Below are 21626 nucleotides of genomic sequence, written 5' to 3'. Positions count from 1 at the left end.
CTCTCCGTTGTCCTGGCCAATATTTACCTCTCAACCAAAATCTTAAAAAAAAATTATCTGGTCATTATCACATTGCTGTTTGTGGGACCTTGCTGTGTGCAAATTGGCTGCTGTGTTTCTTACATTACAACAGTGATTACACTTCAAAAGTACTTCACTAGCTGTAAAGTGCTTTGGGAAGTCCTGAGGTCATGAAAGGTGCAATATAAATACAAGCTTTTTCCATCCTTTTGAATTACAGTGTAAATCTACAGGTTGACATTAGTTTATTGCACCTGTCCGATATGAGATTCTAAGCCCTGGACAATAACGTCTACTGTGTATGTCCAGTGCAGGCAGAGTCAGACTCCGCAACAGTAGCTGCCATGGTCGAGTCGCCTGCTGATGCTCACTGACTGGACTCGTGGAAAATGGCCGGTACTGACAAAGTGTCATAAACATGAATTATTAGCACTGAAAATTGGGGGAGGCGGGGGGGGGGAAAAAAAAAAGTGTGTGTTGGGAAAGTACAGGGAAATGAAACCAAGTGGAAAGCTCTTTCAGAGGGCGAGCAAGGCTGTGAATGGATTGAATGGCCTCCCTTCTGTCCTACAAAATTCTCGGAAAGCCCCAGCAAAGTCATTTGAACTTTCCCATCAATTCCAAAATCTCAAGAACAAACTTGCAGCAAGAGATTTACTTCTGCATGATAAATCATTCAGGAGGATGGTGGGGGGTGTAAATTGGCCTTGACCCCCCTCGCTATAAATTCATTCTCTTCTTTACATAGGCTACAAATAAATCCAGCGAAAGTGAGATGCCATTTCTCAGTCCGAGGCATTGACGCCTTGCATACTTGTAATCGGACAACCGTTACGCCATTAAATACATTATAGTAATTCATTAATAGCTGTGCAGCAGACCATTGGGCAAGAGGAGACACTCCCACCACCTGTAAAAGTGGGTAATTAAGAGGAATATTTTACAAACATTCTGATTTTAAGAAGCACTATAGCATGACTAGCATTGCAACACAGCAGGCTCTCACTGGTCACTGTGACAATGCTTTTGCAGGGCAGTGATTCCTTCCCGTGCTCTCCCCTGGCGGTACTTGGAATGTCAGGAGCAACTGGTATCCTATCCAAGCAGCATGCACGTTAACGCAGCTTAGCTAAGTGCTGACCCGAGGAGAGGAGAGGCACTATAGCTTGGCCAGACAAATGAAAACACTGCCAAGTCGGTCAACAAGACAGCGTCTGCACCCTGGCCAGGTGAGGACAAGATTTCCTTTGCATCTGAAGCACTCGGTGATCTTAAACCCTGGTCTAAATCAAAAAAAAATCTAAGTTTTGTTTCATTAGAAATGTTTTCAAAATAGATGCGAGTGCATTTATTTGCATCTAGTGCACATCTGCTGCACTCCAGATGGTGCATTGCAAAGCGCCACACTTCTGTTACAGAAAAACAAGACCTGCATTTATATAACACCTCTCAACCACAGGACCTCCCAAAGTGCTTTACAACCAAAGAAGTACTTTTGAGGTGTAGTCACTGTTCTAATCCACAGAGTGTGGTTAATAAGACTGGGTGAGATACAGGCGCAGATTGCCATGTGGAAATATGATGTTGTGGCTATAACAGAGACCTGGCTCAAAGAAGGGCAGGACTGGAAAGATAGGAAAGGGAAACAAGGGGGAGGGGCAGCAGTACTGATTAAGGAGAGCAGTGCAGTGCTGGAGAAAAAGGATGTCCCTGAGGGGTCGAGGACAGAATCAATTTGGCTACAGCTAAGGAACAGAAAAGGTGCAGTTACATTGCTCGATGTTGTCTGTAGGTCACCAGCTAGTGGGAAGGTTGTGGAGGAACAAATTTGCAAGGAAATTACGGAGAGGTGCACAAATTATAGGGTAGTGAGAATGGGGGACTTTCATTATCCAAACATAGACTGGGATAATAGTAGTGTCAAGGGCAGTGAGGGGCAAGAGTTCCTAGAGTGTGTTCAGGAAAATTTTCTACAACAGTATGTTGCTAGTCCAATGAGAAAGGAGGCACTGCTAGACCTGGTTCTTGGGAATGAGGTGGGCCAAGTATCAGTAGGAGAGCATTTAGAGGATAGTGATCATTGTATCAAAGTTTAGGCTGACTATGGAAAAAGGACAAAAAGCAATCCAGGGTAAGAATAATTAACTGGGGGAACGCCAACTTCAATGGGGTGAGAATGAAGCTGGGGGCAAATAAATTGGAGCCAAACACTGGCAGGAAAACCGGTAGATGATCAACGGGCTACCGTCAAAGAGGAGACTGTTCGGGCACAGTTGAGGTATGTTCCCTCAAAGGGGAAAAGTAGGGCAAACAAATCCAGAGCTCCCTGGATGACAAAAGAGGTAGAGAATAAGGTGAAGAAAAAAAAGTGTGCTTATGACAGATGCCAGGTAGAAAATTCGACTGAGAACCAGGCTGAATATAGAAGGTCCAGACAGCAAATGAAAAAGCAAATAAGAGAAGCAAAGAGAAAGCATGAAAAGAGACTGGCAGCTAGCATTAAAGGAAATCCCAATGTTTTCATTAGGCATACAAACAGTAAAAAGGTGGTAAAAGGAGGAGTGGGGCCAATTAGGAACTAGAAATGGGATTTACATATGGAGGCAGAGGTCACAGCTGAGGTATTAAATGAATACTTTGCATTTGTCTTTACCGAGGAAGATGATGCAACCCAGGTAATGTTGAAAGAGGAGGTAAATCAGACACTAGAAAGGTTTAAATTGATAAAGTAGTATTAGATAGATTGTCTGTACTTTAAGTGGATAAGGCACAAGGGCCGGATGAGATGCATCCAAGGAAACTAAGGGAAGTGAGGGTGGAAATCATGGAGGCACTGGCCATAACTTTTCCGTCTTCTTAGACTCGGGGTTGGTGCCAGAGGACTGGAGAATTGCAAACGTTACTCCCTTGTTAAAAAAAGGGTGTTAAGATAAATCCAGCAAATACAGGCCAGTCAGTTTAACTTCAATAGTGGGGAAACTTCTAGAAAAAAATAATTTGGGACAAAATCGATAGTCACATGGACAAATGAGAGTTAATTAAGGAAAGCCAGCATGGATTTAAGGGAAAATCATGTTTAACCAACTTGCTGGAGTTTTTTTTTTTGAGGAGGTAACAGAGAGGGTTGATGAGGGCAATGTTGTTGATGTGGTGTACATGGACTTTCAAAAGGCGTTTGATACAGTGCCAAACAGACTTGTGAGCAAACTTATAGCTCATGGAATAAAAGGGACAGTAGAAACGTGGATACAAAATTGGCTGAGTGACAGGAAACAAAGAGCAGTGGTTAATCGATGCTTTTCGTGCTAGAGGAAGGTTTGTAGTGGAGTTCCCCAAGGATCTGTGTTGGGACCCCTGCTTTTCCTGATATATATTAATGACATAGACCTTAGTGTAAAAGGGTACAATTTCAAAGTTTGCAGATACGGAACTTGGAAGCATTGTGAACTGTGAGAAGGATAGTGTAGAACGTCAAAAGGACATAGACAAGTTGGTGGAATGGGCAGACAGGTGGCAGATGAAGTTCAATGCAGAGAAATGTGAAGTGATTCATTTTGATAGGAAGAACATGGAGAGAGAATATTGAATAAAGGGTACAATTCTAAAGTGGGTGCAGGAGCAGAGGGACCTAGGTGTATATGTGCATAAGTCATTGAAGGTAGCAGGACAGTTTGAGAGAGTAGTTAATAAAGCATACAGTATCCTAGGCTTTATTAATAGGGGCATAGAGTACAAGAGCAAGGAAGTTACGTTGAACTCGTATAAGACACTAGTTCGGCCTCAGCTGGAGTACTGTGTCCAATTCTGGGCGCCGCATTTGAGGAAAGACATGAGGGCATTGGAGAAAGTACAGAAAAGATTCACAAGAATGGTTCCAGGGATGAGGCATTTCAGTTATGATGATAGTCCTAACTTCTCCAATCTGTTTTCCTTGAAGAGAAGGCTGAGGTGATTTGATAGAGGTACTCAAAATCATGAGGGGTCTGAACAGAGTGGATAGGGAGAAACTGTTCCTACTCATGAAAGGATCGAGGAGAGGACACAGGCTTAAATTATTTGGTAAGAGAAGCAAAAGTGACATGAGGAAAAACTTTTTTATACAGCGAGTGGTTAAGGTCTGAAATGCGCTGCCTGAGAGTGGGGTGGAGGCAGGTTCAATTGAAGCATCCAAAAGGGAATTAGACAGTTATATGAAAAGGAAGGATGTGCAGGGTTATGGGGAGAAGACGGGGGAACGGAACTGAGGGAGTTGCTCTTTCAGAGAGCCAGTGCGGATACGATGGGCCGAATAGCCTCCTTCTGCACTGTAACGATTGCGATTCGGTAATATAGGAAACGTGGCAGCCATTTTGTGCACAGCAAGCTCCCACAAACAGTAGTAACCAGATAATCTGTTTTTGTGATGTTGGTTAAGGGATCAATATTGACCAGGACACTGGGGAGAACACCCCTGCTCGTCTTCAAAATAGTGCTATGTAAAGGCCTGCTCAGGTCAGGAAAACAAACCCGACCAAACCACAACAGACCAGAGCCCGACCCGGCCTGAGTCCCTCCGATTGTCCCGAGCCCGACCTGACCATCCCTTTACTTACCTTCGGACTCGGAACCTCCAGCACATGAGTGATGACGTCACAGTGACGTCACTCACTCATTCCACAGACTCCGTTTTGTCCCGGACTCCCAGCTCAGGTAAGTTTTTTTTTATTTCAATGCTTACCAGCAGAGCACTTACAGTGAGTGTCCAGCCCGGCCCGGCCCGGCCTGACCTGGACTCGGCCCGACCCGTGCCTGAAAGTCAGATCTGGAAGATGGGTCCGACCCGACCCTGACACGTGTAGTCAGGTCCCATCGGGTTCGGATCGGGTAGCAGGCCTTTAATGCCATGGGATCTTTTATGTCCACCTAAGAGGACAGACTGGGCCTCGGTTTACTGTCTCATGATGCATGATTATCTTTAAAAATGAAGTAAAGCCAGTAATTGACCCGGAGCCTTAAATGCATGAATATTTATGACTGTCCCTCTGACCTTACCACCATCTCAATTTGCCTATTGAAAGCTGTGGTCTTAAAGAGGCAGGCCAGGCTAACGGCTACACAGCATAACTGCACCCCAGGTAAGCAAGTTACCCGAGAGCAATGCCATGGGAGGTCAATAGTTTATCTCAAAAGTTTTAAGAGCATCCACCCCACTTTGAATATTATATCAACGTGTAAAAGCTACAAGAGAAAGAATGTTGATCACTGTCTACGGTTTTTCTTTTGCCTGACTTGGAGACAGAAATGTACGAACACTTCCCAATCTGCACACTTCCCACACCAAACAGCAATTAAATTCTGACCTCCAACTGCATTTAGTCATGGGCATTAGACTATCGAGCTTTAAAGGGGGTAGACTAGCCTAAACACAACTCTGTCTTTGCAGCAGAATAACAGTACAAATACGGCACAACAGCATAGTATCCAGTTTACTGTAAGCAATGACACAGGAGATCCACTAGTGTGCACACGCATATATGAATAAAAATTACTGTTGACAATGTTGAAGTATGAAAGCTCAAGACACATGTACTAAACGCTTCTGTCTACCATTCTAAGAGGTGGTACAACAACCTTGCATTTACTTAGTGCCTTTAACATTGCAAGACATCCCAAAGCGCTTCACAGGAGCATAATCAGACAAAAATTGACAGCAAGCCAAAGGAGGAGATATTAGGACAGGTGTCCAAAAGCTTGGTCAAAGAGGTAGCTTTTAACAAGCATCTTAAAGGAGGAGAGAGAAGGGGAGAGGCAGAAGGAAATCCAAAGTTAGCCGCTCGACGGCTGAAAGCACAGCTGCTTATGGTGGAGTGAAGGAGGGAGTGGCAGACAAAAGCAGCCTGAATTGGAGCAGTGTGGTGATCTCGGCAGGTTACAGGGCTAGAAAAGGTTAGAGAGAGAGTGGCAAGGCCATTGTGGGTTGCGAGCATGAGATTTTATAGAACTAATTCAAGTCTCCAATTAAAACTGGAGTGGAATTTGATGCAAGTGTTGGAGAAATCATCACCCTCGACAGCAGCTTTTCTTCTTTTATAAATATAACGAAAGAGCTAAATATTTCCATGTACGCAGCAGTGGATCTGCTGCTGAAAACAGGGCCACAGTCAAGGCAATATGGATGTAGCTGAAACAACTTTGGTCAATCAAGAAGCATGCCCAAGTACAAAGAATGCTAAAGAAATTAAAACAAACTCGCACAAGCTAAAAAGGTGAGATGGACAATAATGAAACAGCCAGTCAAGAACAATGAAGTAGTGTGCAAGTCAAACCTCATGACTCTTAGTTGTGTTTGTCTGAATATCTGCTCAAACTACATGTTAACCATTGCTGCTTTCAATATGTGTACATTATGTCCACTTTTCCCACATTCATTTCCTCTTCCCTCTGCTGCTCATCATTCTCTCGACCAACTGTGCAGGAAGGTACCCACTACCACCTACCGTTTTGCAGCCACTTCACAGCAGTGCGCTACTAAGCCACGCAGACTTGGCAAGTCCCAGCTTCGATCCCGGGTCTGTGCCGAGCTAGTACGTCTTAGTGGAGGCAGTGGCGTCGTGGTAATGTCACTGGACTAGCAATCCAGAGTCCCAGGCTAACGCTCTGGGGACACTGGTTCAAATCTCACCATGGCAGCTGGTGGAATTTAAATTCAATTAATACATTGAAGCTGAAAGCTAGTCTCAGTAATGGTGACCATGAAACCATTGTCGATTGTTGTAAAAATCCATCTGGTTCACTAATGCCCTTTAGGGAAGGAAATCTGCCATCCTTACCTGGTCTGGCCTACACGTAACTCCAGGCCCACAGTCATATGGTTGACTCTTAACTGACCTCTGAAATGGCCGAGCAAGTCACTCAGTTGTAAAGGGCAACTAGGAATGGGCAAGAAATGCTGGCCTCGCCAGTGACGCCCACATTCCATGAAAGAATAGCTAAGGCTACAGTTGTTTAGAATTAGCCTCAATGACAAGGAGGGGAAGGGGCACTTGGGTGGGCGGGGGGGGGGGGGTGCAACAACAGTAACATTTCACACTCCTTGTCTGCTGACCAGAGACCTCAGCTGCAATGTCAATAAATTATAGGGCAGCCACTGACCTCAACAAAACCAGACATCCCTGCTAACCTCCACGCACACATGCATTTCCGCACTTTCTTTAATTAAAAAAAAATGATCATTCATTCGAACTTTTTGCTCAAAACACCCGAGAACACCTTACATCATGAACCCGGCGTCTCTCAGTGAGCTAAAGTTAGGAAGCTTGTACATTTCCAGCTTATAATGAACCTTGGAGGAGCTAAAGCTGGTTTAAATAAAAGGAGAGTGATGTTTTTAATCAAGAACAGCGTGTGCAAAGTGTTGAGACTGCCTAGTAACCTAATCTGTTTTACAGGCAGCAATATCCAGGTTGAGAATAGGAGCAAGGCACAGACAGATATGGAGTATTTTTCACCAGACTGTTGTTGTATCTCTCCTCATTGCAGCTACTCGAGAGCAGTGTGCATCAGTGCGGCTCGAAGTCTACGTTAATCAGAGCACAAGCAACGTAGCACGAGGGAGACATAAGGACGCACGTACGTATAGGTCAGATAGGATCTTTGCAGGCCGTTACGATGGTCCTGGGTAGGGCTTTCAAGGCAAAGGAAGAATCAAAAATTTGATTTTAAATGCTTCCCTAGAGGCTGGGCAGGGGTGGGGGGGGTGGTGTGTGAATGTAGGACTTATACGGACAATAAGGCATCCGGTTCAGATTGGGTACCAGACAGGGGACAGGCCACGTGAAAAAAAAAACAGACCGTCTGGGATTTCTTTCTTCTTTCTTTTTCTTTTGGGCCTCCTTATCTCGAGAGACAATGGATACGCGCCTGGAGGTGGTCAGTGGTTTGTGAAGCAGCACCTGGAGTGGCTATAAAGGCCAATTCTGGAGTGACAGGCTCTTCCACAGGTGCTGCAGAGAAATTTGTTTGTTGGGGCTGTTGCACAGTTGGCTCTCCCCTTGCGCCTCTGTCTTTTTTCCTGCCAACTACTAAGTCTCTTCGACTCGCCACAATTTAGCCCTGTCTTTATGGCTGCCCGCCAGCTCTGGCGAATGCTGGCAACTGACTCCCACGACTTGTGATCAATGTCACACGATTTCATGTCGCGTTTGCAGACGTCTTTATAACGGAGACATGGACGGCCGGTGGGTCTGATACCAGTGGCGAGCTCGCTGTACAATGTGTCTTTGGGGATCCTGCCATCTTCCATGCGGCTCACATGGCCAAGCCATCTCAAGCGCCGCTGACTCAGTAGTGTGTATAAGCTGGGGATGTTGGCCGCTTCAAGGACTTCTGTGTTGGAGATATAGTCCTGCCACCTGATGCCAAGTATTCTCCGAAGGCAGCGAAGATGGAATGAATTGAGACGTCGCTCTTGGCTGGCATACGTTGTCCAGGCCTCGCTGCCGTAGAGCAAGGTACTGAGGACACAGGCCTGATACACTCGGACTTTTGTGTTCCGTGTCAGTGCGCCATTTTCCCACACTCTCTTGGCCAGTCTGAACATAGCAGTGGAAGCCTTACCCATGCGCTTGTTGATTTCTGCATCTAGAGACAGGTTACTGGTGATAGTTGAGCCTAGGTAGGTGAACTCTTGAACCACTTCCAGAGCGTGGTCGCCAATATTGATGGATGGAGCATTTCTGACATCCTGCCCCATGATGTTCGTTTTCTTGAGGCTGATGGTTAGGCCAAATTCATTGCAGGCAGACGCAAACCTGTCGATGAGACTCTGCAGGCATTCTTCAGTGTGAGATGTTAAAGCAGCATCGTCAGCAAAGAGGAGTTCTCTGATGAGGACTTTCCGTACTTTGGACTTCGCTCTTAGACGGGCAAGGTTGAACAACCTGCCCCCTGATCTTGTGTGGAGGAAAATTCCTTCTTCAGAGGATTTGAACGCATGTGAAAGCAGCAGGGAGAAGAAAATCCCAAAAAGTGTGGGTGCGAGAACACAGCCCTGTTTCACACCACTCAGGATAGGAAAGGGCTCTGATGAGGAGCCACCATGTTGAATTGTGCCTTTCATATTGTCATGGAATGAGGTGATGATACTTAGTAGCTTTGGTGGACATCCGATCTTTTCTAGTAGTCTGAAGAGACCACGTCTGCTGACGAGGTCAAAGGCTTTGGTGAGATCAATGAAAGCAATGTAGAGGGGCATCTGTTGTTCACGGCATTTCTCCTGTATCTGACGAAGGGAGAACAGCATGTCAATAGTCGATCTCTCTGCACGAAAGCCACACTGTGCCTCAGGGTAGACGCGCTCGGCCAGCTTCTGGAGCCTGTTCAGAGCGACTCGAGCAAAGACTTTCCCCACTATGCTGAGCAGGGAGATTCCACGGTAGTTGTTGCAGTCACCGCGGTCACCTTTGTTTTTATAGAGGGTGATGATGTTGGCATCGCGCATGTCCTGGGGTACTGCTCCCTCGTCCCAGCACAGGCATAGCAGTTCATGTAGTGCTGAGAGTATAGCAGGCTTGGCACTCTTGATTATTTCAGGGGTAATGCTGTCCTTTCCAGGGGCTTTTCCGCTGGCTAGAGAATCAATGGCATCACTGAGTTCCGATTTGGTTGGCTGTATGTCCAGCTCATCCATGAATGGTAGAGGCTGGGCTGCATTGAGGGCAGTCTCAGTGACAGCATTCTCCCTGGAGTACAGTTCTAGGTAGTGCTCAACCCAGCGGTCCATCTGTTTGCGTTGGTCAGTGATTATGTCCCCCGATTTAGATTTGAGGGGGGTGATCTTCTTGATGGTTGGCCCAAGAGCTCTCTTCATGCCATCATACATTCCTCTGATGTTTCCGGTGTCTGAGGCCAGCTGAATATGACTGCATAGGTGTTGCTAGTAGTCGTTTGCGCAACGCCTAGCTGTTCTTTGTGCAGTACTTCTGGCTGCTTTAAGTGCTGCGGATGTTAAATCGCTGGGGGCTTTCTTGTAGTTCAAAAGTGCAATGCGCTTAGCGGCTATGACAGGTTCCAGCTCTTCATTATGAGATTGAAACCAGTCTGCATTTCTCTTCGCACTTTTGCCGTAGGTGGTCAAAGCTGACTCATAGATGGCGTCTCTGATGTGGGCCCACTTGGTCTCAGCATCCCCTGTGGGAGTGTTTTGAAGGGCTGTTACAAGTGAATTTAGAAATTTTTGTAACAGCTGTGGGTGAGAGATTCTGCTCGTGTTGATGCGCGGGTGGCCCTTCTGCTTGGAATGATGCAACTTCTTTGGTCTGAGTCTAACCTTGCTGCACACCAGGGAGTGGTCGGTGTCGCAGTCCGCACTGTGGAAGCTGCGTGTGATTTGAACACTGTTTAAGGCGGCTCGCCTTGTGACAATGAGGTCTAGCTGGTGCCAACGACGTGATCTTGGGTGCCTCCATGAAACCTGGTGACAGGGTTTAGTGTGAAAGAACGAGTTGGTGATGCAGAGGTTATGATAGGTACACAACTCAAGCAGTCTCTGCCCGTTCTCATTCATCCTTCCAACGCCATAGCGCCCAAGGCAGGAGGGCCATGAGTCATGGTCGGCCCCAACCCTGGCATTAAAGTCCCCCAGCAGGAATAGGTGTTCGGTGTTGGGGATGCTGCTAATGATGTTATGGAGTTGTTCATAGAACTGGTCTTTAGCTTCAGGTGCGGAACAGAGTGTTGGAGCATAGATGCTGAGTAGGTGTACTGGACCAGAGGTGGTGAGCAGTCGGATGGACAGTATGCGTTCCGAGCCATTTGAGGGAGGCTCTATCATGCTGAGCAAGGAGTTTCTGATGGCGAAGCCCACTCCATGCTGTCTTGGTTCTTCAGGATCCCTGCCCTGCCAGAAGAAGGTGTAGTCTTGCTCTGCTAGAGAGCCACTCGCGGGGAGGCGAGTCTCCTGAAGTGCTGCAATGTCCACATTGAGTCTACTGAGCTCGTTGTTAATGATGGCGGTCTTCCGAGAATCGTTGATTTGTGTAAGGTCTTCCGACAGGCCAGGACACATAGTTCTGACGTTCCAGCTTGCAAAGCGAAGGGCTGGTACCTTCTTTCCTTTTTTCATGTTGTTTGGTGCGGTGTATCAGTCCACCTTTCGGGCAATGACCCTGAGCTCCAAGCACCCATTGAAGCAGGCAGACTGTGGTGGGACAGAACCTTATTGACCGGGGGCTGCCCGGTTTGAGGCGGGCGATAGCTGTCCAGTGAGGTGCAATGACCTCTCCCACCGACAAAGGCAACCCGTGGCGCCCAGTTTCTACGCCAATTTATCTGGACTTATAACCCGTAACTGCTGCCTTCCGTGTTGTTTCAGTCGCTGTGAGGCAACTATGGAGTGACCTCTCCATGGCGCATGCCTGGGCAAATTTATGGAGGTTGAGAGTTGCCCAGTCGTCAAAACCCCCCTCTCGGCCTTTCTGGTGGGGTCCAAAGGAGTGCAGGACACGACGTTTGGCACCAGTATGGCTGCAGGAACTGCCGGAAACATGCCAAAGGTGACACATGACCGCCTACGGGGTTCCGCTCCGGATTTTCTGTTAGGGTTTACTCCCTTAGCCTTGGTCTCTCCCGAGACGCCCACAAGGCAGTGGGGTTGTTGGGGCCCCTACACAGGTGTAGGATGGTGCCGGTGGGAGGAGGGGATGCAAGGGGGAGGGGTAGAGGGAGGGGGTGGGTGCAGGGGAAGGGGGTGCGGGGTGAAGATGGTGCGAGGGGGGGGCGGGCTGGGACGGGGTTGTGAGGGGGTGAGCTGAGAGGGTGGAGCAGGGAAGGGGACGGGGGTGGGGGGGGTGGAAGGGGGGTAAAGGGGGGGGGGAGGGGGGGTGGAATCTGGTGCAGGTAATAAGCCATTTCCTCAGTGCCCACCATCGACGTCCGGAAAGCTCATCCACGTCCTTCGGGAGGTGAAGCATCATTTGGCAGACTTAGAGGTGATTACATTTGCTAAGGGTTTTTTTTTGCCGTGGTTTTAATAAAGGCATGCAGCATTGCCGACAGTGCGCTGCAGATGCTCTCCGAGCCATCTCCCGCGGGCGCTTTGAAGTTGCGGCCGGGGGGGCCGTTCGTGGATGTTTTGGGTGTTCGGGGCACCTTTTCACAGGACTTCTCTCGGGTCCCGCAGCTCCTTCTTCACCTCAATGGACTTACCGCATGCCGTGGCTGCAGACACTCTGGACTGTGAAGACAGCAGGATCGGAGATTAAAGTATCGGCAGCTGTTCTCGTCAGTTTCATCCGGATCAATTTCATTGAGAAAACAAAGAGCAGGTGTGGCTGGGGGAGGGCAGTGGGCCCAGGTAACATACACTAAACTAACTGTTAACTTTTAGACCGTCTGGGATAAAACCAGACAAATGGCCACCCAAAAGAACAGGACTGGGTTCTATTGCGATACCCATGTGGTTGAATAGCCTGCCAACACCAAGCATCTGGACTTGCACGTGTGGAATGGGTACGCATGAGGCACCAGACGGAATCAGACCCAGCACAACAGTCAAGGGAAGAGGTATGAATTTGGGGAATATTTTCAGATAAAAAGTGAAGGGAAAAAAATTACTTCTCCCTCTAACTCAGGCAGGCAATAACATGGGACAGCAGAGCAAGTAAGAGCCAATGGTCGAGGACAAATCCATTACAAAACGAGATCTGCTGGGACAAGCAGAGATTCATTGCTGCCCATCTCAGACAGAATACATCAGCCACAGGATTATACCAGTAGTGGTATTATAATGGAGGGAGCAATTCAGCCCGCGGTGAGATAGTTCCATGCATCTCTGCAACCAATATTTCTCCCATAATTGCAAGTGCGACAGGCAGAATTGAGATAATTGCGGGGGATATTTTCTCATTGCTTTGTGAGGGGTGACTTGGGTCTTTTCGCAGTTATTTGCAATTCTGAAATTCTAGTACTTTTCAAAAATAAAATGGAATTAAAAGGATAACAGGAGAAAATTCTGACCATGTGTTTTCTGTTACGTATTACATTTATCCCTTCACTAGGTAAGTCACAGCGAGTACATTCGGCCCATCATTCCGGTGACAGCTCTTTGAAACAGCTGTCCAATTAGTGCCACTCCCCTGTTCTTTCCCCATAGTCCTGCAAATTTCTCCTTTTCAAGTATTTATCCAATTCCCTCTTGATTGTTAGGACTGAATCTGCTTCCACCACCTTCCCAGCTAATGCAATCTAGATTAGTACTATCAGCTAACTCTGTAAAAAATGTTTTCAACACGTTTCCCCCCCCCCCCCCCCCCCCACCACCCGGATCTTTTGCCAATTACCTTAAACTTGTGCCCTCTGGCAAATGATCTCCCCCACCCCTACCAGTGGAAACGGTTACTCCCGATCTACTTTATCAAAGCCCCTCAAATTGTGGGAAAATCAAGCTAGAATTTAATCGGAAATTATTTTTCTCCATTCGCTATGAACCGTGAAGGATGGAAGGAGAGACCAACTTTGTTCTCGTGTCAATTCTCATCTTTTTTAAAACTATAAGTAAACAGAAGAAAATACACCCTAGATAAATACTGAAAACCACTATGATTATGGACAACCAAAGTGAGTATTAAGGGGCTTACTTAATTGAGGGGTTCAAAAAGAGTCACAGGCCACAGAAACAAAGCTTGCCTGGTTTATGAGTGGTGCCAGTGGAATTTTAGTCTTTCACTCACCCTTTACCCTCTATTATGTTTCATTTTATAAATACACTGTGGTCTTAAAACAAAAGTGGAAACTATGCTAAGGTCAGGAAAACAAGAGAACAGGGATTGAAGACTAAGAATCTACAGTGATCAGGTGTTATAGCTGCAGATAATACAGTATGATTGATAACAAGCTGTAATAACAGCAAGGGATTATTTTTAAGTTGAAAAACATCACAGAGCCATTGAGACTACAGCATCATTTTTAGCTCTGGCAGCTGCAGTGCTATGACAAAGGAGGACAGATGAAATTGCAATAAATCAGCAAGACCTGCATTATATAACTGCCTGAAAAAGGACATTGTCCACATCAAGACTGAATCACACACAGACACACATCACTCTTCCAGACAGAGTTAGCTGATAGTAAGCGGGAGGGTCCACTTCTCCCTAATGTGAAATGTGCTACTTTTAATAAAGTGGCCATGAGATGCTATATTCAGCCCGAGTAGACTTCACAGTGTACTTGAGGCAAACTCCACATGGCGAGATGGACCCCTAGGCACGTCTGGTTTCATTTTACTGTGTTCAGAGTTAGATCTGGACGTGACTCTGGAGCTTTACTGCCCAAGTGCCTGTGTCTCCCCAAAGCCAGTTCCCACTGACACAAAAGGTGACAGCAGCATAACAAGACTGTGTACTAGTTTGTGGCGTCATCAGTCTACGTGTCAAAATTAGAAGGATTTCACAACGCCTTTGACACTTCTGCCTATAGTATGGACCTACTCCCTGTAACTCCTTCCCCAAGTCTCTCTGCCTCCATTTCTCTCTCTGCATTTAAAAACCTTCTCAGAACCCATCTTTTCAAGCAAACTTTTGGTCATCCCCAATTTCTCGTTCAATGCTCATTTTCTGTCTCGTGGTCTATGCTCATTTGTGAACCCAATTGGAACTTGGTAAGCCTCAAACAGGTATAATCTCAATTCAATTTGTTACAACTTTATTTTTAATAATAATCACAAGGTGTTCAAACTCTTCCTCAAAATCCTAAGTTTCCATTTCAAAGTTAAAAGTACAATAGCTATGCATATCAGGCTAGGTATATCTCTCGCATTCGATAGACATCTCACATATGGGATCTACCAGCTGGGATTATGAGCTCATGCATGCATACACTGTACTAGCAATTTCATGTATCTCTTCCCAAAGAGTGAGAGGAACCAAGAGAACGCAATGGAGCTAGGACTATCGCCATATACACTGTGATACTGCAAGTCCTCTATCAATACTTCAGCTTCTAGAATATCTTGTACAGCTCAAAATGGTTGTTCACTAAATTGTTGAAGAAATTTATCAAAACTCATCAGATTTCAAGCCAACTTCGATTCTCCGCAGGGATTTTTGAAAGGAAAACTTGAGATGGATGTTCTAATTTAACGATGTAATTACAATCATCCAGAAATCTGCCAAGTCCCCCTATTGGCTTGTATGTTCTTTGCTGGTTAAAAAGGTTTTGGTCTCCTCACATATTGGGTGATATTGATTCTTTAGAAAAGGTTCAGAGGAGAGCCACAAGACTGATTCCCAGTGTAAAACACTTCAGCTAACCAGATGGGCTTTTAAAACTGGGTCTACATATTCCAGATAAGTGTAGACACAGGGGTGATTTGATTGAACTTTATAATGTAATGTAGGTACAAGATTGGCTCTGGTTCTCAAAGTGTACACAACATGTATAAATTATGCAAAGGCCATAGTAGGTTACATGTTAAGATGAGTCAATACCCCAGAGAACAGTAAACCTCTGGAACAAGTTTCCAGCTTGTGTGGTGAGGGTTGATTCACTGTATACCTTCAAAAGAGCTGGACTGGTTCCTAGCCAAGGTGAAGATCATGCCACACAAGAGGTAGGTACCAAAACACGAGAAATCATGCTCTATGTGACCTCCTAGTCTAGCTTCAATTGCCCAGAACAACCAGAGGGGAATTTCCCAGTTTCCCGCCCCCCTCAACTGGCCTTGGGCTTATTTATGTTTTTTTACCCTCTCCCAGGAGGTTACATAGCGCCTATTGGGTAGGGAATGTTTGATTCGTAATACACAAGACAGCACGACTGTGTGGGACAAACCAGATGCACAAGCCAGTCTTTTCTTATCCAACATTCTCATACACTCAAGAAAGAAGCGACACCAACAGGAAAATTTGCTTGGTGAGCCTTTCCTTCAGTTGGAAAGTGGGAGGAGGAGAACATCTTGATAATTTACAGTAATTCCAATCTATATAGATCTGCAGTGTGTTTACAGCACAGAAACAGACCATTCGGCCCAACAAGTCCATGCTGGTGTTTATGCTCCACACAAGCCTTCTCCCATCCCTCCTCACCTAACCGCCATCAGCATAGCCTTCTGTTCCCTGCTCCCTCATGTGCTTATTTATCTTCTCCTCGAATGCATTAATAAGCATCTATGTCTAGCTACTAATATACATCTATAACTATGTATTAATGCATTCCTACAAATGTGTTGATATAATATACACTAAGTATTTTAATGAAAATTTTCATTAATGTACTCTGTACATTTGCTGTTCTAATGTACAATGCAGCACTGTCAGTGAAATCAAAGTCAATGAAAGTGTATTACAGTTCTATGTACATCAAAGAAACTTGTATCAGATTGACAGAAGCATATGAATAATGTTAGTCTTCCACTGTGCCAGGTTGTAATGACCCATGTTGTATCACAAGTGTCTTTATTGTTGAGTTGTATTTACCCAAACCAATTGTGTATTTGTATGGGATTTGCCATTGATTGTATATGGACCATCTCTTTGTTTGAGAGTCAGCAAGCTATTGGAGATCTTACCTCGACAGTGTCCCAGCAGCAGATGCACTGCAAAGCACGCAGACAAGATGGCAGTGTACATCTTTGAGCTTAGTGATATAGCTGGAGCGAAGAGTGAGAAAGCTGGCTTCAGGTGATTTGCCTCTTAATGACAGTCTTGCATTCAGTTTCCTCCATAAAAATCAGCTGTGTGCCTGTGGGCAAGACAAATAAATAGATGTTGTAGCAATAATTTCCACATTACAAAATTGCGGTTAGATTTATATAGGAACAGGAGTCAGCCTCTTAAGACCCTCGAACCCGTTCTAGTATTCAGTAAGATCACGGCTGATCTGTACCTCAACTCAATTTACCCACCTTTACTCCATATCCCTTTACCTAGTAAAAAAATCTCTCAACATGATATTTTGATGCCTGTTATGGGGTATGATTCCACAGAGAATAGCCAATCCTGGTACTTCGTTCATGAGGCCATTATTCATACGCCTTCACCGAGTGTCACTCGACTATGAGCCCAATACTGCTTACATGTTAATGCTTTCTCCATCAGCAGTGGCCTAGTTGGTAATATTCTCAGATTTGCATCAGAAGGTTGTGGGTTCAAGTCCCACTCCAGAGACGGGAACACAAAAATCTCAATTAATGCGTGCCGCACTGATGGAGGTGGCAGATGAGCCATTATACCGAAGCCCCGTCTGCCCTTTCAGGCGGGTGTAAAAGATCCCAGTATGGGAGTTCACCCTGGTGGCCTGGACAATATTTATCCCTCAAACCAATAGCTCAAAGTCATTGCATTGCTGTTTGTGGGATCATGCTCTGCACAAATTGGCTGCTGCATTTTGTATATTCCAACAGTGATTCCACTTCCAAAGTTCTTAATTAGCTGTAAAGTGTTTTGGAATGCCCGGAGGTTGTGGAAGGCAATATATCAATGCAAAATTTTCTTCCTTTCCCGAACCAACTATAGTACTCTATTTGCTGCACCTGTGTTAGCAGCTAACTCAGAATAGACAGGAAGGTGCAACCTGGTCCTTCGCAATGCTGAATAGCTCAGACAGGCAAGAGAGAGAGATTTTCCTGCTGCCCCTGGGCGTATTGAGGACCACATACCCATATATAGGCTTCCTGCTACATTTTCCATTCATTCATCAGTGGAAGGAAATCAGGAGAACTCCCTTAAGGGTTGTGATCCTCCCCGCCTCTATTCATCATACCCACATGACCCAGGCACAGGAGCAGGAAAACCTGCCCTGATGCCTTTAATTCAGATTCTTGCTCAAGTCTAATTCATTTCCAGACCAGCTGTAAAAACCTTTCCACATCTGTGGCTTATGACATAAATGGCGGGTGTGGGGATGGGGATGTGTGTGTGTGTGTATGTGTGTGTGTGTGGGGGGAGGAGAGGTGGATTTCCAACAAGGCACCGTTGCAGCGAGAGAGAAGTCATCTTAGTCAAACAGTTGTTCAATGGAAATGATTTATTACAGCTTGGGAGAGGAGCCAGAATTTGAGTCAGACTGTACAGGCCATCCTAGTTCTTTGTTTGCATAAACAGCACAGTAAGATGAATGTTTGACTACAAAACAATGTTTGGAGTAGCAAAGTCTTATCTGTTCTAAAAGACTTATGAACTAAAAGTTAATTTTTTACCTGGTATTTCTGTAATCTATCAACTTTTCAACTTGGGCTACCTGCCTGTGTCTTGTGTCAAAGAAAACTAGCAATCCCACGGTCAACATTGATTCAAATATACATATTTAACATCGGAACTTAGGAGCAGGAGTAGGCCATTCAGCCCATCAATACAATGGCTGATCATCCACTTCAATGCCTTTTCCCTACATTATCCCTATATCCCTTTATGTCATTGGTATTTTGAAATCCGTCAATCTCTGCTTTAATTATACTCAACGACTGAGCTTCCACAGCCTTCTGGGGTAGAGAGTTCCAAAGAGTTACAACCCTCTGAGTAAAGAAATTTCTCCTCATCTCAGTCCCAAGTGGCTTCTCCCTTATTTTGAAATTATGTGCCCTGGTTCTAGACTCCCCAACCAGGGGAAACATCTTACCTGCATCTACCCTGTCTATGCCTTTAAGTATTTTGTAGGTTTCAATACGATCACATCTCATTCTTCAAAACTCTATAGAAACAGGCCCAATTTCCCCAACTTCTCTTCATAGGACAGTCCTACCATCCTGGGAACAAGTCTGGTGAACCTTCGCTGCACTCCCTCTATGGCAGTAATATCTGTCCCAAAGGTAAGGGGACCAAAACTGCACAGTACTCCAGGTGCGATCTACCCAAGGTTCTATATACAACTGAAGCAAGACTTTAAAATAAAAGCAAAATACTGCGGATGCTGGAAATCCGAAATAAAAACAGGAAGTGCTGGAAAAATTCTACACGACTGACAGCATCAGTGGAAAGAGAAGCAGAGTTAACGTTTCAGGTCAGTGACCCTTCTTCAGAGTTCTGAAGAAGGGTCACTGACCTGAAACGTTAACTCTGCTTCTCTCTCCACAGATGCTGCCAGACCTGCTGAGTTTTTCCAGCACTTCCTGTTTTTATTTTTGAAGCAAGACTTCGCTACTCCTGTACTCAAATCCTCTTGCAATAAAGGCTAACATACCATTAGCCTTCCTAATTGTTTGCTGCACCCGCGTGTTAGCTTTCAGTGACTTATCGACGAGGGCACCCAGGTCCCTTTGTACATCTACACTTTTTAATCTCTTACCATTTAAGAGATACTCTGCACATCTATTCCTCCTACCAAAGTGGATAACCTCACATTTTTCCACATTATATTCCATCGGCCATGTTCTTGCCCACTCACTAAGTCTGCCGAAATCCCCTTGAAGCAGCTTTGCATCTTGCTCACAACATACATACTCACCTAGTTTTGTGTCATCTGCGAGCTTGGAAATATTACATTTGGTCCCCCACATCCAAATCATTGATATATATTGTTAACAGCTGGGGCCCAAGTACTGATCCTTGCGGTACTGCAGATGCGAGACTGACCCGTTTATTCCTACTCTGTTTTCTGCCAGTTAACCAATCCCCAATTAATGCCAGTATATTACCTCTAATCCCATGTATTTTAATTTTGCTAATCTACCTCCTCTGAATGACTATTAAAAGCCTTCTGAAAATCCAAGTATACTACGTCCACCGACTCCACTTTATCAATTTTGTTAGTAACATCTTCAAAAAAACTTGAACAGTTCATCAAACATGTTTTCCCATTCATAAATCCATGTTGATTACGCCCAACCAGATCATTATTATCCAAGTGTCCATTATCATATACTTTAGAATAGATTCCAGCATTTTCCCAATGACTGATGCAAGGCCAACAGGTCTGTAGTTCCCTGTATTCTCTCTTCCTCCCTTCTTTAGTGGAGTGACATTTGCTACCTTTCAATCTGCAGGAACTGCTCCAGAATTTATCGAATTTTGGAACATGATCACCAATGCATCCACTATTGCCATAGCTACCTCTTTCAACACTCTGGGATGTAGAATATCGGGTCCCAGGGACTTATCAACCTTCAGCCCCATTAATTTCTCCAATACAATCTTCTTACGCGCACTAATTTCCTTCAATTCCTCTTTCGCCCAAGTCCCTGGTGTTAAACAGGCAGATGTCCAGTCACCAAAATGACGCAGCAAATAACAGTCTCTGATCCACAAATGTTTTATTGGCAATTCATCATTCAGTCCAAACATCAGTTCTCACTCTTTCCTTCTGGACAAACTCTGTCCAGAGGCAACTCCCCAACTGGGCAAAAACCCAACCCTTAAATACAAAACTATAATGAGCATCACTTGCTCTCTATTAACACGGAAATGGTCAATATGGTCACCTTGGATCTCTAATTCGGGGAGATTTCTTGTGTCTTCCTCAATGAAGACAGACAAAGTAATCATTTAACTTCTCCACCATTTCTCTATTCCCCATAAATTCTCCTGATACTGCCTGTAATGGACCCACATTTGTCTTAGCCAAACATTTCCTTTTTACGTAACTATAGACGATTTTACAGTCTATTTTTATGTTTTTTTCTAGTTTACATCCACATTCTGTTCTCCCTTTCTTGGTCCTCCTTTGTTCTATTCTAAAATCCTCCCAATCTCCAGGTATAAGTAGTATTTCTGGCAACTCTATCAGCTTTTCCTTTTAATCTTATACAATCCTTAATTTCATTAGCCACAGTTGACTGACTTCTTTTTTGCGTTTTGTGTCTTGAAGGAATGCATCGTTGCTGTAAACTATGTAATAATTCTTTAAAGATTAACCATTGTCTATGTTATTGTCATACCTTTTAATATATTTTCCCAATCAGCGCCTCATACCTTCATAATTTCCTTTGTTTAAATGCAACACCCTGGCTTCAGATTGAACTACCTCACTTTTCAAACATAATGTAAAATTCTATTATGGTCATTCACCCCTAAAGGTTTTTTTTAAACAAGATCATTAATTCGCCTTCTCTCATTACATAATATTAGATCTAAAATAGCCTGCTCTCCAGTCAGTTCCTCGACATACTGCTCTAGAAAACCATCCTAACACTGCAGAAACTTGTCCTCCACAGCATTAGTGCTCATTAGGTTTACCCAGTTTATATGTAGATTGAAATCACCCATGATTACTGTATTACCCATGCTACATGCTTCTCTAATCTATGCCATGCCCCACACTGCCACTCCTGTTTGGTGGCCTGTAAACAACTCCTACCAATGTTTGCTGCCCCTTGTTTCTTAGCTCCATCCAAACCGATTCCACAATTTGTACTTCTGATCTGGGATCCTCCCTTACAAATGTACTGATCCCATCCCTTATTATCAGCACACTACCACCTAATTTTCCATTTTGCCTGCCCTTCCTAAATGTCGAATATCCTTGAATATTCAGTTCCCAGTCTTGGTCACCCTATAGCTATGTTTCCGTATTGGCAATTAGATCATACTCGTTTACCTCTATTTCGGCCTTTAACTTCATCTACTTCGTTGCGAATGTTGTATGCATTTGGGTAGAGTGCCCTTAACCTTGTCTTTTTGACATTATTCTATATTTTAAGC

General features: G+C 44.9%; 1 protein-coding gene across 9 annotated transcripts in view; it reads right to left on the bottom strand.

The window, feature by feature from the left end:
* The window catches only part of cd276 (CD276 molecule), a 344803-nt gene that overhangs the window by 256290 nt on the left and 66887 nt on the right, over positions 1-21626 (bottom strand). For all 9 annotated transcript variants that reach the window (XM_068015432.1, XM_068015424.1, XM_068015430.1 and 6 more), the window contains exon 2: positions 16562-16734. In XM_068015432.1, the coding sequence (XP_067871533.1) occupies positions 16562-16622 (61 nt within the window). In that variant the 5' untranslated portion in view covers positions 16623-16734. The remainder of the gene's footprint in view (positions 1-16561; positions 16735-21626) is intronic.

The sequence above is a fragment of the Heterodontus francisci genome, chromosome 35 (genome assembly GCF_036365525.1).
Source record: "Heterodontus francisci isolate sHetFra1 chromosome 35, sHetFra1.hap1, whole genome shotgun sequence".
NCBI lineage: Eukaryota > Metazoa > Chordata > Chondrichthyes > Heterodontiformes > Heterodontidae > Heterodontus > Heterodontus francisci.
The sequence above is the reverse complement of the archived record's forward strand: the minus strand, read 5'-3'. Positions and strand labels throughout refer to the sequence as shown.